Source organism: Netta rufina (genome assembly GCF_964035555.1).
Source record: "Netta rufina genome assembly, chromosome: 1".
Taxonomy (NCBI): Eukaryota; Metazoa; Chordata; class Aves; order Anseriformes; family Anatidae; genus Netta; species Netta rufina.
In genome coordinates this window covers 87535455-87556022 of record NC_140123.1, presented here as the reverse complement: position 1 = coordinate 87556022, position 20568 = coordinate 87535455, and the positions used below count along the sequence as shown (strand labels likewise).

The window sequence follows — 20568 nt, the reverse complement described above, 5'->3', positions numbered from 1 at the left end:
AGCATTTTGGCCCTTGACTGGGACAACAGGAGACTAAGCCTCCCCTTTTTTGTATCAAACACCTGGGGAAACGTTTCTTCTGTGTCCTCTCACTGAAGCAGGCCTGAGGAGCCCGCGGATGTCACCAGACTACGGCTGAAGGACCCTCGGGTCCCTGATTCGCCGGGCCACCAGGTCTGCGGGGGTGGGGTGGGGTGGGGAGAAAACCCCGAGAAAATCCCGATCCCCTTCCCACCTTCGTCGCCGGACCAGCGCCTCGGGGGACTCCCCACAGTGGGGCTGCGGGCAATTTGCGCACAGCTGCGCTACCCCAGAGGCCGAGAGAGCAGGCGGGGGCCGCCCGCTCGCTCCTGCCCCACGGCGCCTCCGGGGCCCCATTAGCTCGCTAATTGCTCCTCGCGCATCGATCGGGCGGGGGCGGGGGGCGCAGCCGCCGCCGCCCCGGCTCTATTTCAGGGCGGGCGGCGCCGCCGCGCACCTGTCCCGTCCAGTCCCGTCCCGTCCCGTCCCTGCCGCCCACCGCCCCAAGCCCCGCGGCGTTCCCCCGTCTGCCTCCTTCCCTCCCTTCCTGCCCAGCTCCACACATGGCTGACGCGGGGCTCCCTGGAGCCGCTGCCGCCGCCGGGGGGGACCCTGCCGCCGACGAGTTCCGAGACATCATCCGCAGCCGCTCTGGTAGGCGCCCGTGCCCTTACATCCCTTCCCGTCTCCTCCCGGTGGGGGTCGGGGGTCTGTGCCGCGGGGGAGTCGGTCAGCTTTCATTTATTTTTTTAGTGTTTTCCTTCTTACGATGTCTTTAATTAGTTCAACTTTTACTGAGCGCAGAAGGAGCTTGCCCGCCGACGAGCGGTTCTCACTGCGGCCGGAGCGATGCTTGCGGCCTCCCGCTGTCCGAGGAGGGTGCCCCCCCGGCCGGGCAGTGGGACTGTCGCTAAACCCACGATCGGCGGCAGCTGTGAGGTTCCCCCTCCCCCCAGAAGAGTAAGATAGAGTTTCAGGTGCCTGGGCTCTTTTTGCTTAGCACTGGAAAGAAACCAAATCCGTGGTAGTAAAGGTATTTATAGACCATTCAGCTCGTTTGCAGCACAAGTGTATGGGGAGCTACAAATTAAAGTAACTCCTTTTGAAGCTCTATGTGCTTGCCCAATAAGCGAGCATTAAAATTACGGTGGCCTCCCGTGCTTGAATAACTTTTGAAACAGGCCAGTTCTTTAAGTTGTGTTAAGAAACAGCAGTAACAATGAAATACCCATCATGTTTAACAGGATAACTAGAGCTGCTATGAGAATTCAAGCTCTAAAAGTGTTTGGGTGGTGGGAAGCATCTCCAAGGAAGTGCGTTGCCCTGGTAGGGGTTGGGTGGCTGCTCTGGTTTTGTTTTTTTCCTCAAGTCCTGCTTCTGCCTGCCAGTCTGTGTCTTTTTGTCTATATTCCTGTAGCATGAGGAGAACGTGAAAGGGAAAAAGTGGTGAGCTGTCTCAGTAGTCATTCCTGGTGAAGCTGGGTGTGCTGACCTTTACAGCGGTGCATGATCCCAGTTCCATACTTAGCTCATCCTATAGCTCAGGGGATATGGAATGCAAGACGAGTACGGCACAAAGCAATGCCCCCTTAATTTAAAAGGTTGACCTGTTAGCATACAACTGTTACTGGTTGGAGATGGGAAAACTTGAAGGATTACAAAATGTTTCAGGTCTGTGTAGTTAATAACTACATCACTGTTAGATGATTATGACTGTATGAGTTAGCAGCACTTTCTCCCACCTTTTTATTTCCCCTATAGTTAGCAACTATTTTCAACATCATTTGTTTTCCCAGTTTAAAAATTTGTAATTGACAGCAGACAACCTCTGAAAAATGTATTTTTACTTATGTTTACAAATTAGTTCTTATATTCTGTTTTGCTCTGAAAGTTTGTTTCCAAATAGACTTTGTTGGCAATGTGCTAGTTGTGTGTTGAAATAAATGTAAGATCTCAAATGACTCTAAAATATTTCTCCAGTTTTCTGCTATAGAGTAATATTAGAATTTAGACACTAGCAGTAGAGAGAGAGCAAACATTTGTGTTTCTTAACTGGACACAATTCCCATGTCTATTCTGGATGATGAATCAGAAATAAGATCAATTTAAGGATCATAGAATTATCCCAGATGTTTATAAGCCCAAAGAGATGAGAACTCAATTTCCATGGTGATTTTCATTTTAAATGTATATATGCTTTTTTTTTCACCCCAAGCTTTTTTCCTCCCAGTGATTGCTTATTTGTTATCTTTCATTGTTATCATCTAATTTTGAAATACACTACTTAAAATATGGCTACACATTTGGGGACAAATAGTAATCATAAATCAGTGTAGGCTTTTGCAGAAGAAAGCTGAGAAGAGCTTGAGTTTGTAAGCCTGAGGATAGGCTCATTTTATGTTAGGGCTTTCTTTAACCTGTTATCTGGGTAAGGCATTTGTGCAGTTGTGATGCTCCACTTGTTTAGACATGCATTCACCTTAAACAGTTTTGAATTGGAAGTTATAAGAGGGCTTCTTGTGAGTGAAATGCTGGCACAGACTCTTTAACCAGATAGTAATGGTAAGGATGCTAAACTGTTCTCAGGTGGCCCTTCAGAGGCTCATAGAAAGGATTTTGTGATCCATCAGGGAAGCTCTCAGTGATTGGAAATGAAGCTAGCACAGAAAGTCCTTGGAGAGTTAGGGCACTGGATACTGAAGTAGTTTTAAGAGTTTGTATCCCACTTGTTTTTCATTCTGTTTATATTAATTTCATGCTTCAGGGGTCTGCTGCTTTCTAAAATGGTGTGGAGGAATCTTTTGCCCTCCTGAATATAAAACAAGGCCTCTGGTAGGTGCAGGGTTTGCCTTTTCATTGAGCTAGAGGAAAAGATAGAGCAAAAAATTTTGATGCACTAGCCATAATGAAATCTCCAACATTCCTATTCTTTGAGGTCTTATTCAAAAGCTTAGAGCCACCAGTGTTTTTAATATGGCCTGATGCAGATAGCATTAATCTGGGCATCCTGCTGTCAATTCTGGGTAAAATAATTGAAAAAAAAAAAAAATATGAGGACTTACTTCATGTAAAGAAACAGTAAAAATGTTAAAATCCATCGTTGTTAGCAAAATTTAAAGGAAAGCAGGCTCTGTCAAATATTTATTCTGTTAAATTTTCTGGATTAAAGAATTTATCTCAGTATACTGAGACAAAAAAATATCACTAGCAATAAAATGCCTAGTAAATTGTTTAAAACCCACAAAACTGTTGTACTACAAAAGTTGCCATCGGGGAGTTGTAATGGAATTGGGTTATCCCTGTTGTATCTCTCTGCAGGGATAATCACTAGTTCCAACACTAACATACCATTTTTCACTTACGCTCACACAGGATGGTTTGGGCTGCCTGGGTGTTCAGAGAAGATTCATGCAAATATAAAGTGTAGGAATGAGGAGTGCACGCTGTCCTTTTGGAGTGGGTGATGGCATTGGAAAAAAATCAGTGGTCATTGTGGGTTCAGCATGTGCTTGTAATGTACAGACATGATATAGGTGTAGGAAATTTATTTTTAACTTGTGTACATGGCATGGCTGACTAATACCAGAAATTCTGACGTTTCCATAGAAGGCTATTCAAAAAAGAATGTGGAGAAGATCCACAAAAACTGAGAAGTAAGGAAAATGTCTGTGGAACTCAATTGGTAGTTCTTTTACTTTTTTTTTTTTTTTTTTTGCAAGCTGGGGAAGTGACTTTATTTCTTTGAATGGCTATGTTCTTGGGAAGAAAATCATGAAGGCCTAGCAAGAAAAGGTGTAGCAAGGATGAAAGACTAAAAGCTAACAAATTCAAAGCATGCAGGATTGTGAGCAGTCAAGGTGATTAACATCTGGGTCTAGATCTTCCATCTCTAGAGGTATTCAGCCCAGCAGTTCATACTTATTTCCAAGTTAAGTTTTATCCAAGTACAAGTTACGGGGCTCCATACTTAAGAGCCTGTCATAAATCATCAGTCCAGCCATCTGTCTTATGGTCCCTTCTGGCCATAACTGTATTCACTTGTGAATGTTCTGTTAATAAAAGGACATTTTATATAGAGCTTTTAGCTTAATGCTTGCTGCAGAACGGGGCTGTCCCCAGACCTGACTGACCACCCTGCTCCTTACTGGTGTGAGGCTGTTGTTGAGTCCTTCCTTTGTCCTGTATGCATGTGTTTGCAATGCTTAAGATACAGCTACTAAGAAACATAACCCATCTGGGTCTCAAAATGAGCAGACTGAGATGTTAAGTTAGTATTAGAAAGAAGACAGTGAAGTGCAAGCACAAACATGTAACAAGTTGCATTTGTTTTCCAAATGTTTATTAAGTGAGACAGTCAAAGTGTGGATCTCTGATATATCATAATTGATGTCATGAGTATTGAACACATGAACACCATGCTGGCTGTTGCACCAGGAAGTTGCAGAGAATAAAACCTATCTTTGATTTAATTTCTCAGAAGAATCTATTGTTTCCATTGCCTTAGAATTTTTCCTGGCTTCCCGTCAAGTACCATGATCATGTTTAGAATGTATTTAAAGGCTCATTACATGAAAAGTGCATTTGGAAGAATTGTTTAAAAAAATAATGTAAATATAATTCAGAGCAGAGCATTTTTTTCTGTAATAAAAACATACATGCGGTAAATACTTTCTAAATCTTCATTAAATTGAGATTTCATTATTACTGTTGCAGAGCTTAGGAACTGTAGTCATGATTAGCAACAGAAATCCCTCTAATTTCTTCACTGTTTCATACAAAGTTTATAGAAAAAGGGCTTAGGACCTCATTTGTTCTTAAATTCTATGAAAAAAATAGGTGGATGTGGAGCAAGCTGCTGTTATGGCATGGTGACTTTGCTTAGAGGAATGATTTGGCATGATTCAGGGCTTGTGAGTAAAGACATGATCCTCGCTAGTCTTGCATTCCCAGTGTTAAGACCTGAGATTTTGACTGGAAGACAACTGGTTGTGATACACAGGAAAAACAATTGTGGAACAGGAATTAGCACTAAGCAGTGTTCAACAAGTACATATTCTGGACATTTGGTTTTCTGTTGTACTTTAATGCCATAAAAAGGTATATGTGCAATGTAGAGAAGTTACAGGTAGTTACATATGGTCGTTCTTTCTCCCTGTGCTCCCCCCAGCTTTATCAGTGTGGGAACTCCAGGTGACTCAAGCTTTGTGTACCTGTCCCAGATAGGATAGCCTGAGTCCATACTTCTCCCCTTCTTCTGCCAGCACTTGGAGACCTCCTCTCATGGGTACAGGGCTGCACTCAGCTTGCTTGGCTGCAAAGCATGTTTAGCTCTAGAGGACAATGCCTGTTGAACATTAGTGGTATGTCTGGTGAAAATCAAATGAATCAACAAATGGTTCTGTTCTACAGAGCATATCTGCTGTATTTGAGGCTTCCCCTGAAGAGGGAAGCCTCGTGTGCCCTCACAGTGCTGCGATGTGAGCGTGCCAGAGGGCTGGGACAGAGTGTTCACTGTGCCTGGGTGTGCATACCACTTGCTGCGTGAGGGTGTTGAAAGGGCACTTAAGGAATTCTTCTGGGCAGGAATTTTAAGCAATCTCTCATCTGAATCTGTTTAAGATTTTGTGGTGTGCTTGCATGGCATTGCTGCCCCAGCTGCAAGGAGCTGGATCCCCTTCCAAAAATACAAGGAATATCTTTGCGGCTGCTGAGGGTGGGGATTTGGTTCTGATGATTCACAGCTAGTGCTCAGCAGGGAAGGGAGACTTGTACGTGCTATCTCTATTCCTGAACGTGCAGTGTGTGGGAAGAACTGTGGATCTTGTCCAACATGGCTCTAGGGGCTGAGCCAAGCTACCCTATGAGGCAAGCTATGAGATCCATGGTTATAAAGCTTGTGTGTCTATTAAAATGAATATTTATTATATATTTTAAAGTCTGGGTTTGGATAGATGTAGTTGCATATTAAAAAAGAAAACTGTGCTGACAACTCTGAATGAAACAAACATGAATATAAACTATTTGCACGCTAGCTCTTGGCCTTAGCTGTTCAGCCATATTTCTATGGGACGCTTATGGCATGCACAGCAACCATAGAACAAAAGCTGATAGTGATGAAGTAGCAATATCCTTGTGCTCTTGATTATCCCACTTCTTGTGTCAAGGCAGGATGTTGCTGGGTCTTGCAAACACAGTGGAGTGCTGATTATAGTCTGAATTCTAAGGTCTTACAACTTGAGCCTTCTGGTAATGTTTACCGTCTCAAGCTGTAAAGGTGTCTTTTAAGGTGTTGTAGGTCATTTTTAACTCTCTGGTTAAGATGTGTAAAAGATTCTACAGTGAAAACAAAAGGATTTTGCTGAATTCATGACTTCATCCTATGCTGTGTACTATTGCATTCAAATCAAGCCCTCCCCCCCCCCCCCCCCCTCCCCCCCCCATAAAACTAGGTTTAAATATTTGTTTCTCTCTTGGAATTAAGTTCTCAGGCTGGCTTGTTTTTCTTATTTCAGGGTATGTCTGTTATTTCTATTATACTCGACAGGCTTGCTTTCTCTTTATCAGAAGGAGAATCTGACTATGCACAGTACAAGCTTCTTATCTTGGTACAGAGGATACCTTACTCTGATGGCTGTAAAACTGGCTTTTGGATATTCAAGCAGATTTTTTTCCTATCTATTCAGTGTAAACATTATTCATTTAAAAACCATGGGGTCCTCTATGTTCAGAAGTGCTGTTTGCTTGCAGCTTCTGTCAGTACTGTCATCTCAATCTGAATACAAATGGGGGGGGCGGGAAATCACTCCTAAAAGCATTACCAAATGTCTCAAAAGTGAATTCCTGTCAGTAGTAGTCTCTTTAGAAAAAGAAATGCTTACTCTTGAGCAACTGTAAAAGGTCATCTAGACATCAGTTTAGATTCATATATTAATTTTACATTTTGCTCTTTAAATATCTGTATTTTTTGTGAATTGCTTGCCTTCTGTATACTGTTGTCTTGGCAACAATATTTGTGTACTCTAAGAAGTTCTGAGATTTCAAATGTAAATTGAAGGAAACACTATAGCCAGGTTTCTTAAACTAGACTTAGAAACAGTGCATTCATTAAGAGGTAACATTATGGTTTTGTTCTTGCCAAAGGAGCAGTATATCTAACAGCTGATTGTGTCCTGTGAATAAGTACCCACATCTTGTGATTAACCTTATGTCCTGCTGGACATCAAAGGTAATGTAATTATTTTCATTAAAGGAGTCTTCTGTAATTTGGATTCCAAGTTAAGAGAACTCAGTTCAACAGTTCTCCAGTGTCTCTGCCTTTTTAAGGTAGGAATCATCACTGACTTGAATCAAGTGATGACTTGTTGGTGGGGGGACTGGTATTAAATTTGAAGTATGAATACCATTTCCTTGTGAAAGCAAACCTATTTCCTACCATGTGCCAATGTTTTGCTGTATCCATTGTTGAATTTGTGATTTCTTTTTTTTTTTTTTAAAAAAAAAAAACCCTTCCTCGTATTTCTAGAGCTTGATGAGCAATCTATTGTTTTGTGTACTCTAGCAAAAGTATTGTACTGAATTTCAAGGTTAGTTTTCCACTGTCCTTATTATCCTGTATGATTGATATGAAGAACATGATGTGATTGAGTTATGCTGCAGCATGCAATCAGATACCGTAAATAGTATTATCTACATAAAGTCTTGGAAGTGGTTGCTGGGCTGCTTCTAAAGTGCACTTTGGCTTGTATGTGGAAGTTGCAGTTTAGAATGTCATCTTAAAATATTGCTCTGTTTACTAGGCAAATAATACACTGGTTAAGTAACTTATTTTCTTGTTTGGAAGGATGATTCAATTGTAAGGAAATGTACATTAAGTACCACAAGTTTTTGTTCATAGCTTGTAAAAGCTGTTTATACCTGTTGCTCAGTATGTGGTGCTTGGCAAACAGTCCAACTATCCAAAGAGCACACTGGCAAACATTCAAGACTGTAGTGTTGCAGTTCTCACTTCTACTTTGTAGGTAGAGAAAAAGGGAAAGAAAAAAAGTAAAACAGCCAGTCTTAAACCTAGTGTTGTACCTGATTTTAAGATAGCAGTGGGGAAACAGCTATGAAGAATGCCAGCTAGTGAAAACCTCTAGATTTGCTGTAGCTCCATTTCAGCTTGCTGAAAAGACTGGCACTATTTTATTCAAAAGGCAAAACATCTTAATCTCTTCTTATATCTAGAGGCAGTGTATTAACAAGTCAAACTGTTAGCTGGTACTTCATGGTTTTGACAATAACTTTTTGTTAGATGGAGTCTGCCCTTCTCATTCTAAAATACTTAGATAAACTTGGTATTTTGATATTTGGACTTCATCAGTCTGGCTACAATGGATTAATATGTTTGAGCTTCAAGCCATCAGATCAGTAGGAGCAGGCAAGCATAATGAAGTTATCTAAAATTTATACTCAATAGATTCTTTTTGTCTTGATGGTCCGTATCTGCTGAGAACCATCTTCGTGAAGTGTTTTCAGACTTGCAGGCCACACTTCAAACTGTGAAGAGTAAATACCTGTGACCAAAATTGATTTCTTCAGTCCCAAGTGCATTATATAACTCGAGACATCTTTGTTTTAGACTGTCTAACATCACAGTAAGCATGGTAAGGTTGGAAACTGAAAAAAATGAAGTCTTCTATCTTTTATTTTTTGTTGACCTCCTCACACTCCAGTAACTAAGCTAATTCAGTTTGGCTTTGTGGGGTCTTTCTCCTCAAGTGTAATATTTTGCTGAATGCTAAGGGGGGAATAGCCAAGGATTGGAAAAGTGCTTTTCAAAATATTAAGTTCCTCAGCTGAACACTAGCTTCACACTCAGAAGGATCTCAGTGCTAATGCTGGACTTGACCTAGTCTGAAATGGTGTACTGTGAAACTGCAGAGGGATTTGCTGCTGCTTTGGGATCCTTTGCTCATGCTTTCCTGCATCCAACACAGAGGTGAAGAGCAATTCTGTGTATGAAGAAACTTTCTGGTCTGCTTACCAATTCATATTGGATTTGTTGAACGTATGTTGGTGCAGTCATATATCTCTTGTTTGACGGTCTCAGTAACAGTGGCCATAATGCAGGGCAGTAATGCTCTGGTCCCTGGAGTAACTGCTGAGTTCTCTGTTGGTTTTCAGTAGCTGTAGAGGTAGTGAGTAGTGCAGAGCAGAATTACAGGTGGAGGCCCAGCACTAATGCACTGAAACATGCTGTTAAGCATCTGCATGCTGGCTTCCTCAGAGCTGTGCAATGTGGATCCTCAGAGCTGTGCAATGTGGACATAACCAGATACTGCTTCTGCTGAGGCAGGCTCCTTCCCCTCCTAGGTGCCAAAAGTAATTGGAGAACTTGGCTTGTTAGAGATAATTAAAGGAAACACCAGGTACTAGTTGGGTTCTAATGTCCTAGAGTAAAAGTTGCTTAACTTCCTCCATGCCCCCTAGCTCTTGGAAAAACCTTTCCAGGATTCCTTTGAATATAAACAGATGGGGAAATGTGATGGCCCTTAGGCAGTCTTCTCCCTTCCTGCTGAGCAGTCCCAGGTGATCATCTCTAGAATTGCACTCCTCTGGGTTTCTAACAAGTGTTCTGTTATTTGGAGAAATGAGTCACCAGAAGGAGTGGTGCTAATTTACATAGCAATGTGGAAAACTAATTTGTCCTTCTGGTTGCCATTTGCCTGATGGTTAAACAGAGGCATAGATGCTACTAATGCATTCTAGTAAGACTGAAAAGTCAGTTAAGTCCCATACACTTGAGCTGTAGTTCCCTTCTCATCAAGATTTCCTTCATGGTTAATGTGCCTTCCTCCAGATAATAAATTAGCAACTGAGAATGGAATATCAATGTCAATCCCATTCTTTAAACTCTTAATATAATCTCCCTCAGGATATTTCAGAGGAAAATCAGCTACAGTAGATCCCCCTTAGAAACTGCCTCTAAAATAATCCCTTGCCTGACTCATTTAGACTTATGTAAAATATTCTGCAGGAAAGTTCTTAGTGATGTGATATGTCAGGATTCCAGTTGTCTTTCATGGGAAGGAATAGAAGGTACAGTGTATAGACACATGACTTCTGCAGTCAAACAACATTCATATTCAAAACATAAGCACTCAGCCAAAAGAGTTTAAAGCTTCTATGAATCTACAATAATTTTTAAAGTTCCAGTGCTGAAGTCTTGTAAAAGCGCTGTTTTTGTGTATTGGCTTTTAAAAGTATTTTGGCTTAATTGATATGAACAGTGTATTTCATCTCTTGTAGCTGTTGTAATTTAAAAAATACTTCTGAATTTAAAGACTATTAACTCTGTGAAATTCTTCATAGCATTGGTTATAGTAATAAGAAAGGGATGTCTTTGTGGTATGAATCTGTATGAACACTGAAATCTCAACTTTCTTATGAAAGATGAGCCTAATTTTCCTTCTTCCAAGATGTTATACCTTCTAGAATCCTAAATAGGTAAGACTATACTTGAAATAACAGGGAAATGGTATTTAAAATTCATGCTTTGTCTTTCATGAGTAATGCTTTCACAGCTGGCCAAAAGGACTCTTCATTCTACATGAAATTGGAACAATTCTTAACAAATGTTCTCTTTTACTTAAAAATAAAATAACATGTAGCTCACCATGAATTGCAAGCCACACATCAGGGAGCCCAGCTTCAACAAAGCTTGGGATTACTGGCTAGTATATCCCATAACAGTCTGATGGTGTATCTTCTCAATATAGGCATGCATGATAGAATATAAAATACTTCAAGATCTTCAGGTTCTCAGTCTAAAAGCCCAGACAGCTGCCTTGATTCCTACACTGCTGGATGGGCAAATTGTTTCCTGGCCACAGAGGTATGACATTGCAGTTCTGGCTTTGTGGTGTTGATTAACTGCAGTTAAATCTACTTGTTTTGGAGCAAGATGAATCTGTCTGCCACATACTTAAATTGTGGATGACTATTCTCTGATCAGACCCACCTTTATCTTACATTTGAACAGAGCCTAATCTTCAACAGGGTTTCCTCTAACTTCAGAGGATGCTTCAGCAGGTACACCTGCTTCAAGTGTGGATGTGCCCTGGCCATGTACCTCAGAGCTTGATTTATAGCTCCATCCCATCCTATGGAGCTGAAGGTCTCATCAGACCTTGATGCAATTCATAGAACTGGTAACAATGCTTAAAGTGAAGTTGCAACTCGTGTGCTATCTGTTCTTGAGCAGCTCAAACCGTAGGTTGGACACATAACATGTTAACCTTAGTCACTAGGCCACGTCTCAGGAAGCATGTGATAGCTGTTGGCACTTCTGAAAACAGAATAGCATGTGAATGGTAATGTATTCTAGAACAAAATACATCTGTAGTAGCACCCAAGTGATTGAAAGCAGTGGGTGGCTGGGTATTTTAGTGAGCACGTGGTGGCTTCTAGCTGGGAAGGCTGGTTTGTTTGCTGCAAATGTTCTGCCTGTGGTTCCTTGCCAGAGCACTGTTAATAAAGGAGGGTTGATGCCTTTAAATAGACAAATGTATTCCCTGTATATAGCACCATAAATGTGTAGTGGGTAGTGCTATTGTTGGAGTGCTGCATTAGTGAAATGTTCTGCTAAATACAACTCAAACAGGTATATCCTATGTGCTTCTACCTAGTACAAAACATATAGAGTACTAGTTGAGAAACCTGTAGCATGTTAAAATCTAAACTGAGAGTGACTGGATGGGCAGGAATGTGTAATTGTCATGTCTCAGGTATGCATATATGTGTGATATATGCATAGAGGGGCAGGGGAAAGTCTAATTTCAAATTCCTTATTAAATATTTTCACGTAATTCAATTAGGGTGCTGTTGGCAGCAGTTTACAGAACACTTGTCAAAGTAAAGAGCAACTTGGCATATTTTGTTTTCAAAACTTCAAGTGCCAAATTATTTAAATCCAATCAGATCATAAAACTGACACTGGAAGTAAACCTGTAATTTTTTTTGATAAAGAGTTTACTTGTGTAGGAGCTAACTCTATGGGTGTTTCATGCAGGTGTTAGTGTGACTGGAATAAGCATATCCCTATACAGGTTTGTTCTGAGCCAGAAATTCAGTGTGTATGCAGCTTGTTTAATGAAGTGATGAACAAAACACATAAACCTGAATATATTTAAAGGCAACAAAACCTGTGAATTATCTAGACACAAGTATGTGTGGGATTTGATCTGTTACTCCCTCAGCCCTGATGACAGGTTTATCTACTTATTGTTGTTCATAAAAACTTAGGGAAACTAAATTTAACAGTTTTTTCTCAATGCATATGTCTGTTCAAAAACAGACTAATTCAAGCATGAACCAAGAGACTTAAGAGTCGATTATCCAAAGCAAATGAAAATGCAGGTGTATAAAATATATCCATTTAAACAACAAGATTCTTTCCTATATGTAAAAAAAAAAGTTCAAATTTATTTTGTCATGAGTTTTGTATTTGACACTTGTGTTATTTCAATGTTGGGTTTCTATCACAACTCATTAAAGTTTACTGGTTGTTTGTAGAATCCCTCATTCTAAAATACATCATTTATACTTACGTAATGCTTATGGGTTAATTTATAGTGTACACTCATCGTGTACAGTACTTCCTACACACAGTCTTGCTTATGATCCTTGGAGCAGGGTTCCAAGCTCCAGTGTTCTGTGAAAAGAATGCATTTTTACTGACTCCACTGATCAGTGTCTATGTAAGATTTATTTTTCTGAAGGAATAAAATACATTGATTTATGGTTTAATGTAATGCTGTTGTTCAAGTTTGTGTTCCAAAGCAATAAACACAGTAGATTCCTGGTTAAGAGAACTTGATTTTCTTATGTTAGGAGAAAATTAGTACTTTATAATATTTAATACTCATAGCTTTCTTTGATACAAATTCATCTTAATTAGAAGTGATAATCTGGTGTTTTGAAGACTAAAGAGTGTATACTAGTTCAGGCATAATATAATTAATTGATTTTCCTCTAAGGTATTAAAAAAGAGTAGCTTCTTCCTCTAATCAAGGTCACATTTTAACTGTGTTCTTTGGTCCATTAATGCATCTTGAATTCTAGAATATAAATTACCTGATAGAGCAATGGACCATGCTTCTTTGCTTTGTAGAATTCTGAGATGGCTTATAATGTTCTTGAATGCTTTTATAAAAAATATGACCCAGCTATAATGAAATCACAGTTCAAAGGAAAAAATGCAATAGGTAACACTCACAGAAGAGTAACAGTTCACCTTGTCTTTCTTCTCCGTTATCCAACCTTAACAAAGAGGTACCAGTGGAGTTGAAGGAGGGAGTACTGATACAAGATACAAGTTGTCCTGTGTCAATACAGTGTTTGATCAGCACATGTAGAATACTGATTTTTTTCCCTCCTGAGAGTTTTTCAGTTTTGCATGTAATCATAACTTTGTTAATCACAGGAAAAATGGATTTATTTTAAAATTTATCTCCTCACAGAATAGGAGATTGCATTTTAAATGCTTCCTGAATTTAGCCATAATTTATTTGCAAAAAGTGTTGCTACTGTAAAAATACAAAAGGTTGAAAACCATAACCGCAAGAAGGTACCTGAGATGTGTGTGCTTCTGTGGTCTTCCAACCTTCTGGATTCTGCATGCCAGTCAATACAGAAACAAAGACTAGCAAAAAAATCTAGCCATGTACCATTGATACATGCAATGGGGGAAGGAACAGGTCCAAGGCTCTTCAGCATTTTCCCTGTGAATGCATAAATTTTTGTACTGAGAAGAATACACTGGGACAAAGTGTGTTGGTAACAGTCGTCAAATGGATGTGGAGAGCTACTGTTTGCTTCATAGACTGGTTCTCATCTGATAGTGGGGACCGAGCAAGTTTTGTGGTCTGTTTTCCCTATTTATGAAATGCCAAAAAAAAACAGTGTTTGAGGTAGTGTTTTAGGAAAATGTTGAGATGTACTGGTAGGGAAAAACACATCAGAGGTGCATTAAGTTCTACTGCATTTTGTAGTACAGTAAGTAGCTAGCTGGTAGGCTGTAGAGGAAACAAGATGTTCTGAAACATGGAAAAAGTAGTGTAGAAAATGGACTCCTTTCTTTCAGGAAGACAAACCATTATTCTGGTGAGATTTTTTCCTTTTATCACATTTCCTGAGTCCCTGAAATAATTTGGCTATACTGAGTCCCTGTTTTTTTTTTTTTTTTTTTTTTTTTGGGGGGAAGAACAAAAAATCTCAATCTTACACACTAGTAGAGCTGAAAAAGTAGAAATCAACCAGACTTCTGTTATTGTTGTCTCTTGTTTATAAGCAAACATCTGTACTGTGTGTGTGTCTTTAATATTATGGATTGGCAAGGGAAGTTCCACATTAAGTTAAGCCCTGTGCAATTTTTGTAATTTTAGGGGATAAAGTGACATGTTGACTTATGAGTGCAGCCTTTAGAAATACTCTAGAAGATATTAACAGTAGTAACTTCTTTTGGGTGTGGGAAATGGACTGAAAAGAACAATCCCTGTTGAAGAGAAACACAAGTGGTTGTGCAGAAGCCTGTATCCTGTCTGGTTCTTTGCAGAATCACATGGGATGGACCCTATCCCTCAGGTAATGTCTTCATGATTTTTTACATGGTTGTATGAAGAGATTGAGTGAGAGCTGTGGTATATGTTGTTCACAGGAGCAAAAGATATGAAAACCTTCCAAGAGAAGAATAGGAGTGGACTTTATGCAAGTGATCAAAAAAGTTGGAAATAGGTCTCAAAAAATCCAAAGGGTATATCTACTATGTGACATGCAGCATTATGGATTGCTCTTGCGTATGAAAAATACAGAAAATTCTAGTGTCCTGGATCAGACTGCTCAAACTGCTCAAGAAGTGGGGGGGGAGGAATTGTGCACATGGTACTACAGCAATGGATATTAGCCTGAATTGTCCCAGTGTTTGACAGGGGAGTATGGAGTTGTAATTAAATTTATATAAAGTCTGAAGAATGTAAACCACCTTAGTTCAAAGATGTCTGTGTAAATGAATGTTTTATTTGCGGAACCACATCTCCTGCTGTCAAGTTCCACAGCAGATTAGGATACAAATCCTACTTAAATGGTTATGTAACTCATTAGTGGTAGGTGTTATCAGCTCACTGTAGCCTTCTAAGTGTTTAGTATTCAAGACCTGTGTTGTATGGGGAGAAGGTTGCATGGTAAAGGATGTGGATTAGAATTTTGGTCACTTTCCTCTGCGTGTCATCTTATAATTTTGAAGTATGAAATCTCTGTATTAATGCATTGTCTAACTATAGCTACATAAATTCAAAAATGTTGAATACAAAAAAAGCCTGCATAGCATGGAAGATTGGATCCCCATTGCTTCACGAGATGATTCTTCCCGGAAGAAAACTAATACACTTCTGGTAGCAATTCTCCAATGACATTAAAGAAATAAGTTTTGCAGGGTGGAAATATTGTATGGATAATGGTAAATTGAGTTTCTTTATTTTAGAAATAAGCAATGTAGGTTGCATGTAGTCCTCTTTTTGAGGGGTAACTTGTCTTTTTGAGATGACAAAGGGGTGATAGTTTGTGAATGCTGCTTCAGTAATTGACATTCTTAATTTGTTTGACAGTGATTTGCTTAGAGTAAAGCTTTTTAAGGCTTGTTTACTCTTATATCCTTTTGTAGAGATTTGTGGAGTAAATATTAAAATGTCAGCATGCTGTAAATGAGGCTTATAAGCCAATTTCTTAAGAATCTGAGATTCTTGTATCATGAGATGGCTTACACATGCTTATTAAAGCCTTTGTGTTTTAGGGCATGTACTGGATCTTCTGACCCTTTCTACGCTACAGCATTTGAATATATTCCAACTGAACATCAAGACTTGATCTAGTCAACAAGCCCTATCAAGCAACCTTAGAATGGACAAAAATTCCCCCCCACACACCCCCACCCCAATAAAAGTTCTATTCCAGGTTGTTAAAATTGATCTTCAGCTTCTCATGTACTTGCTGATAGAAGCTGTTAAACTCTGATGGAAGTTGTTAAAGTCATATCCCAACACTTCAGGTTAAGTTCTGCTCCTACATCCATGAGACAGGGATACATCATGACTCTATCTTGGTAAGGAAAGGAGATTTGCTCAGTCTTGCATAGTCTTATTTTTGTTGTTGTCTGTTTTAACTACGTCTTCATTCACATCACTTTGTACCATAAATTGAAACCTAGTGAGCTAGTTGTACTAAACCCGTATAGTTTTGGTTGTGATGAAGTGCAATTCAGATTGTAACTCATGGCCAGTTATAGTCTTTGTTTGGAGCTAGCATAGGCTTAAGGACTGTGGTGGTTTTACCGTGCTGGGCAGCTAAACCCCACAACCGCTCTCTCACTCCCCCTCCTTTAGATGAGGAGGGGGAGAAGTAAAGCAAAAAACAACTCACGGGTTGAGATAAGGATAATTTAATTAAAGGGAAATAATTATAATAATTAAATAAAGACTACCATGAACTAAACCTTTTAAGGGGAAATAAAAGGGAAAGGGGAAAAAGGGAGGGGAAAAAGGGAAAAATAAAAAGAAGGGAGGAAAACAAACAAACAAAATAAATTAAAGCTATATGGAAGTGCAGAGGAAAGAAATTACTCTCTACTTCCCACAAATGAGCGATGATTGACCATGTCCTTGAAGCAAGGCCTCAACACGCAGCTCGTGTTTGAGAGGAGGACCGATGTCTTCTCAACAAGAGCCCACCCCTCCCCTCTTCTTCCTGTTTCCACCTTTTATTGCTGAGTGTGACACCACATGGTATGGAATATCCCTTTGATTGGTTTAGGTCAGCTGCCCTAGTGATGTTTCTCTCCTCACTTTTTGCCCACCCCCTAGGAGGGTTAGAGAAAGGCCCAATGCTGTGCCACTGGTGCTCAGCAGTAGACACAACACTGGTGTGATAACACTGTTGTTCCAGCTACAAGTACAGAGTACGGCACTGAATGGGCTGCTGCCGGGAAAGTTAACATTCCAGCCAGACCCAGTACAAGGAGTATTAGTGTAGGAAGGAGAAATTCCCAAATTCAGATTTGTTTTAGTTTTTGATTCTTTTTAGCTGTGATCCACTGATCTGCATTGCCTTAAAGATGTATGCTCTGGCATAGCAGTCTAAGTAGTTTAACTTTAATAGCTCTTGCTGGAAGAGGTTTAGGAAAAGATATGGAAAAACCTATTTGTCTTCAGAAAGATTTCTTTTAAGTGTTCTTCCATAACAAGTTGCTTAAATATTTAATGCAGTGTAAACAAACAGGTTCTTTTACAAGGAATACCTTCATTAAATATCTATTCAAAGGAGATGCATATATTTTCTAACATGATGGCAGGATTGGAAGGTGCTTATATAAGGAACAGGAGATGTATTGTATAATACGATTGGCAAATAGATATGTAAGCTTCTAGTTTTCAAATTCTTTCGGAAGAACTAATGGGATTGTAGACCTTATAAGCTTTGTAGCTGAGTATTTCAAAATCTTCACACTAAATGGAGCAAATGTAAGTTAATGTACACAAGAATATATTTTCATCATGGCTCTCAATCTTACATGTGTATGTGTGCAATTGAATCTCTCATGAGGAATGTAACTTAAACTGAAATTCTCCAGGCTATAAATTTTGGTAAGTGGCTATTTTCTCAAGTTCTATGTCCTGTACGTCTTACTTTCTGTAAACGTGCTTTTTCAAATGTTCCTTTCCCTGAACAACCTCTCTGACTTGTAGGAGACAACAAGGGATTCCTTTTAGTTCCTCATCTGTCTCCAAGTTCTTCTCACAAATGCTTGTCCATAATCTGCTTGCTCCCCCTTTTCTTTAATGCTACCTGTAGTGCACTTCATATGTGGAAGCTTGTTCCCATGCTGCTTGCCCTGAGTGGTGATGCTTGTTCTCAGACTTGTTTGACTGTTAGGTTACATAATTCTGGTTTAAGATGCATGGTCACAAGAATCCACGAGACTTGTGACCACAGCTACAGGGTTATATCTCTGTTTCCAGCTTTTTCACATAGCCAGTACTGAATCTGGAAAGTAGGTGAACAGGAGAAGGGTTGAAAATACTGCTAAAGGGAAATACTATACTGTGGAAGCCCCAGAAGCTGCTTCTGTCCAATCTTAATTCAGATTACTTTGGGAATGATCCTTCCTGGTCTTAAAAATCAGACTTGTTTTCCACTAGACTGATGCAGTTTCTGCTCCTTTAGTGACTGTTGTAAGGCTCGAAATGACATGAGATTTGGTGCAGCTGGCTTTTCAGCTGGCTTTTCTTTTAGAAAATACTTCATTGCTCTAGTCTGTTACTTTCTCTGAATCAGTTACATTTGGGAACAAAATCTGGGTGGAACAGAAAGCTGTGATGCTGTAGGCAGCTGCATCTTATGCCTCAGTTATCAGATTTTTACTGTCAAAGCTGTTTTATACCCCCTCCCTCCTAATTACCAATTGCTGCACTACTGGAGTCCAATCTCAACTACAGAGAAAATGATTGAGAGGGGTGAAGTAAAGTTCTGTACTGAAGTTAATGCTCTTATCTGTTAACTGTATAACTTTTTTTTTTGTAAATGATGGAGAATGTCTTGAAGAATTGAATAGCAAGTCTGGGCAGTCATTCAGCAATCAACAGCCCTGTGACACCAGAGGCTGTAATAGGCATTGTAAGCTTTTTTGCTTACTCTGCTCATCCCCACCCCTTGTCCATCCACACTGCTTTTAATGAAATGTGTTCTTTTGAGTTCTATGTTTTTTTTTGTTAAGATGGATTTCACACCTATTTATAATTTCTTTCCCCTTTGCCTCTCTTGCAATAAGTAGTAGTATAGTGTTGCCTTCTGTAAAATACGAATGGGATTGATGTCAAATAAAATCATGATAATAGGAAGGAGCTTTTAACATAGTTTTTTCTTTGATTTCTGTGCTTGAAAGATCTGTTAGTTCTCAGAACATCTCAGAATTACAATTTTCTGCTTCTTTAAACAAGAACTTTCTATGAATTCTGCCTTTTGGTACCATCTCTTAATGTTTGCTTTCTCAGGAATTCCTAGATAATACCTAACATGATTTATTTTAAGCAGGAAATTCACAATATAGTGAGTAATCTAATTGGTTATTGCCAAATAAATATTGTGTTGACTGGTTCTGTGGTACAGGTGGGGCTGCTGGTTTAGCAAGCCTCCTTACTGTGTTTGCTCTTTATCTTTGTTTTATTATTTTATAGAAGTTATACAATTTTAATATAATTGTAAACAAATCCACATATTTAAGAACATGAAAATATACAGAATCAAATCACAATAGCTTGAGATGTAACTGGAAGATGCGTGTGAGTTAGGGGGGTTTGGGTGGAGTTGGGGGGAAGTCATTGCATCACTGTTTCTATTGAAGTAGCTTTACTAAAATTATATGTATACTTGTGAGGAATGTTCTACTGTTCATATGTAATTACTAATCACCAGGGATGACATAAAATAGGCTGCCCCCAAGTCTGTGCCACAGACAATGAGGATCATTATTAAGATGATACATCAATGATGAATATGGATTTGGCAGCACACATTGTCCTTGCAAGATGATAAATTTGGTTTCTCCTGTATGCTTTGCATGATGTCAAAAGCACCTCTGCCTCAAAAAGTGAGCATTTTTTCTTCTTGTGCAATAATCTTGCTTAGTTCTGGCTGTGGTGCCTAGTTAGCCCTGAACAAAATCACTAGACTGCAGTGGTCAGAAAAGAGTTGGGCTTAAAAGGAACTGTAAAAATGAAATGACCCTGCAGATGTATAAATATTTAATTACTTTTAAGCAAAATACCTAGGATATAACATACTATGTAGATCCGATATTATCAGCTAGATCAAGAGATGCTCTGTAATTGTCATGTGGTTACTGTCATTGAGAAAGAGAAAGCAAGCCAGGACTGCTTGACAGCTGTCAGTCTGAAGGTAAGAGTGGAAACATCTAGTCAATAATTACCCTTCATTAAGCACCACACCTCAAGTGGGGTTTTCATATCACAGTATTATGTCTCTGAAACACTTGTAGTTATTCAGCTTTGCTCATCACCATCATATCATTTTGCTGAGGCCTGGGGAGCCAGGTTTTGGTTTTTACCCAATGGTCACTTAAAATCCACTTGAGAACCACCAGCCAAGGCAGTCAAGCTCAGCCTTGTGTTAAATTTCATAATCAGTCTCTCTGTCTGGTGTAGTTAGAGGATAACTGTCCAGTTAACAGCAAAACCCCAACTCTGCTGTCCCATGTCGAAGGTAGTCACACCCTCTTACTTCACTTCAGAGAGCATCCATGTCACCTAGGCTGTTGTGCACTTGCTCCTGAGAGGCATGAAGTGTTGCTCCCATACATGGGGGTTCAGAACCCTGCTCAGACCAACAGGTTGATTCCTGGCACCTGTGTTTGGCTTTCTGCAGGAGCGGAGATCTTATCCTCCAGATCATGAAATAAGATCTGCTTGCATCATTAGGTGCTGGTATTTTATGAATTTC

The 20568-nt window shown here is 39.6% G+C and overlaps 1 protein-coding gene across 6 annotated transcripts in view; it reads left to right on the top strand.

Moving 5' to 3' along the window:
* Positions 1-515: 515 nt before the first annotated feature.
* The window catches only part of DMD (dystrophin), a 1234381-nt gene continuing 1214328 nt past the window's right edge, over positions 516-20568 (top strand). For all 6 annotated transcript variants that reach the window (XM_084305928.1, XM_084305932.1, XM_084305933.1 and 3 more), the window contains exon 1: positions 516-675. In XM_084305928.1, the coding sequence (XP_084162054.1) occupies positions 585-675 (91 nt within the window). In that variant the 5' untranslated portion in view covers positions 516-584. The remainder of the gene's footprint in view (positions 676-20568) is intronic.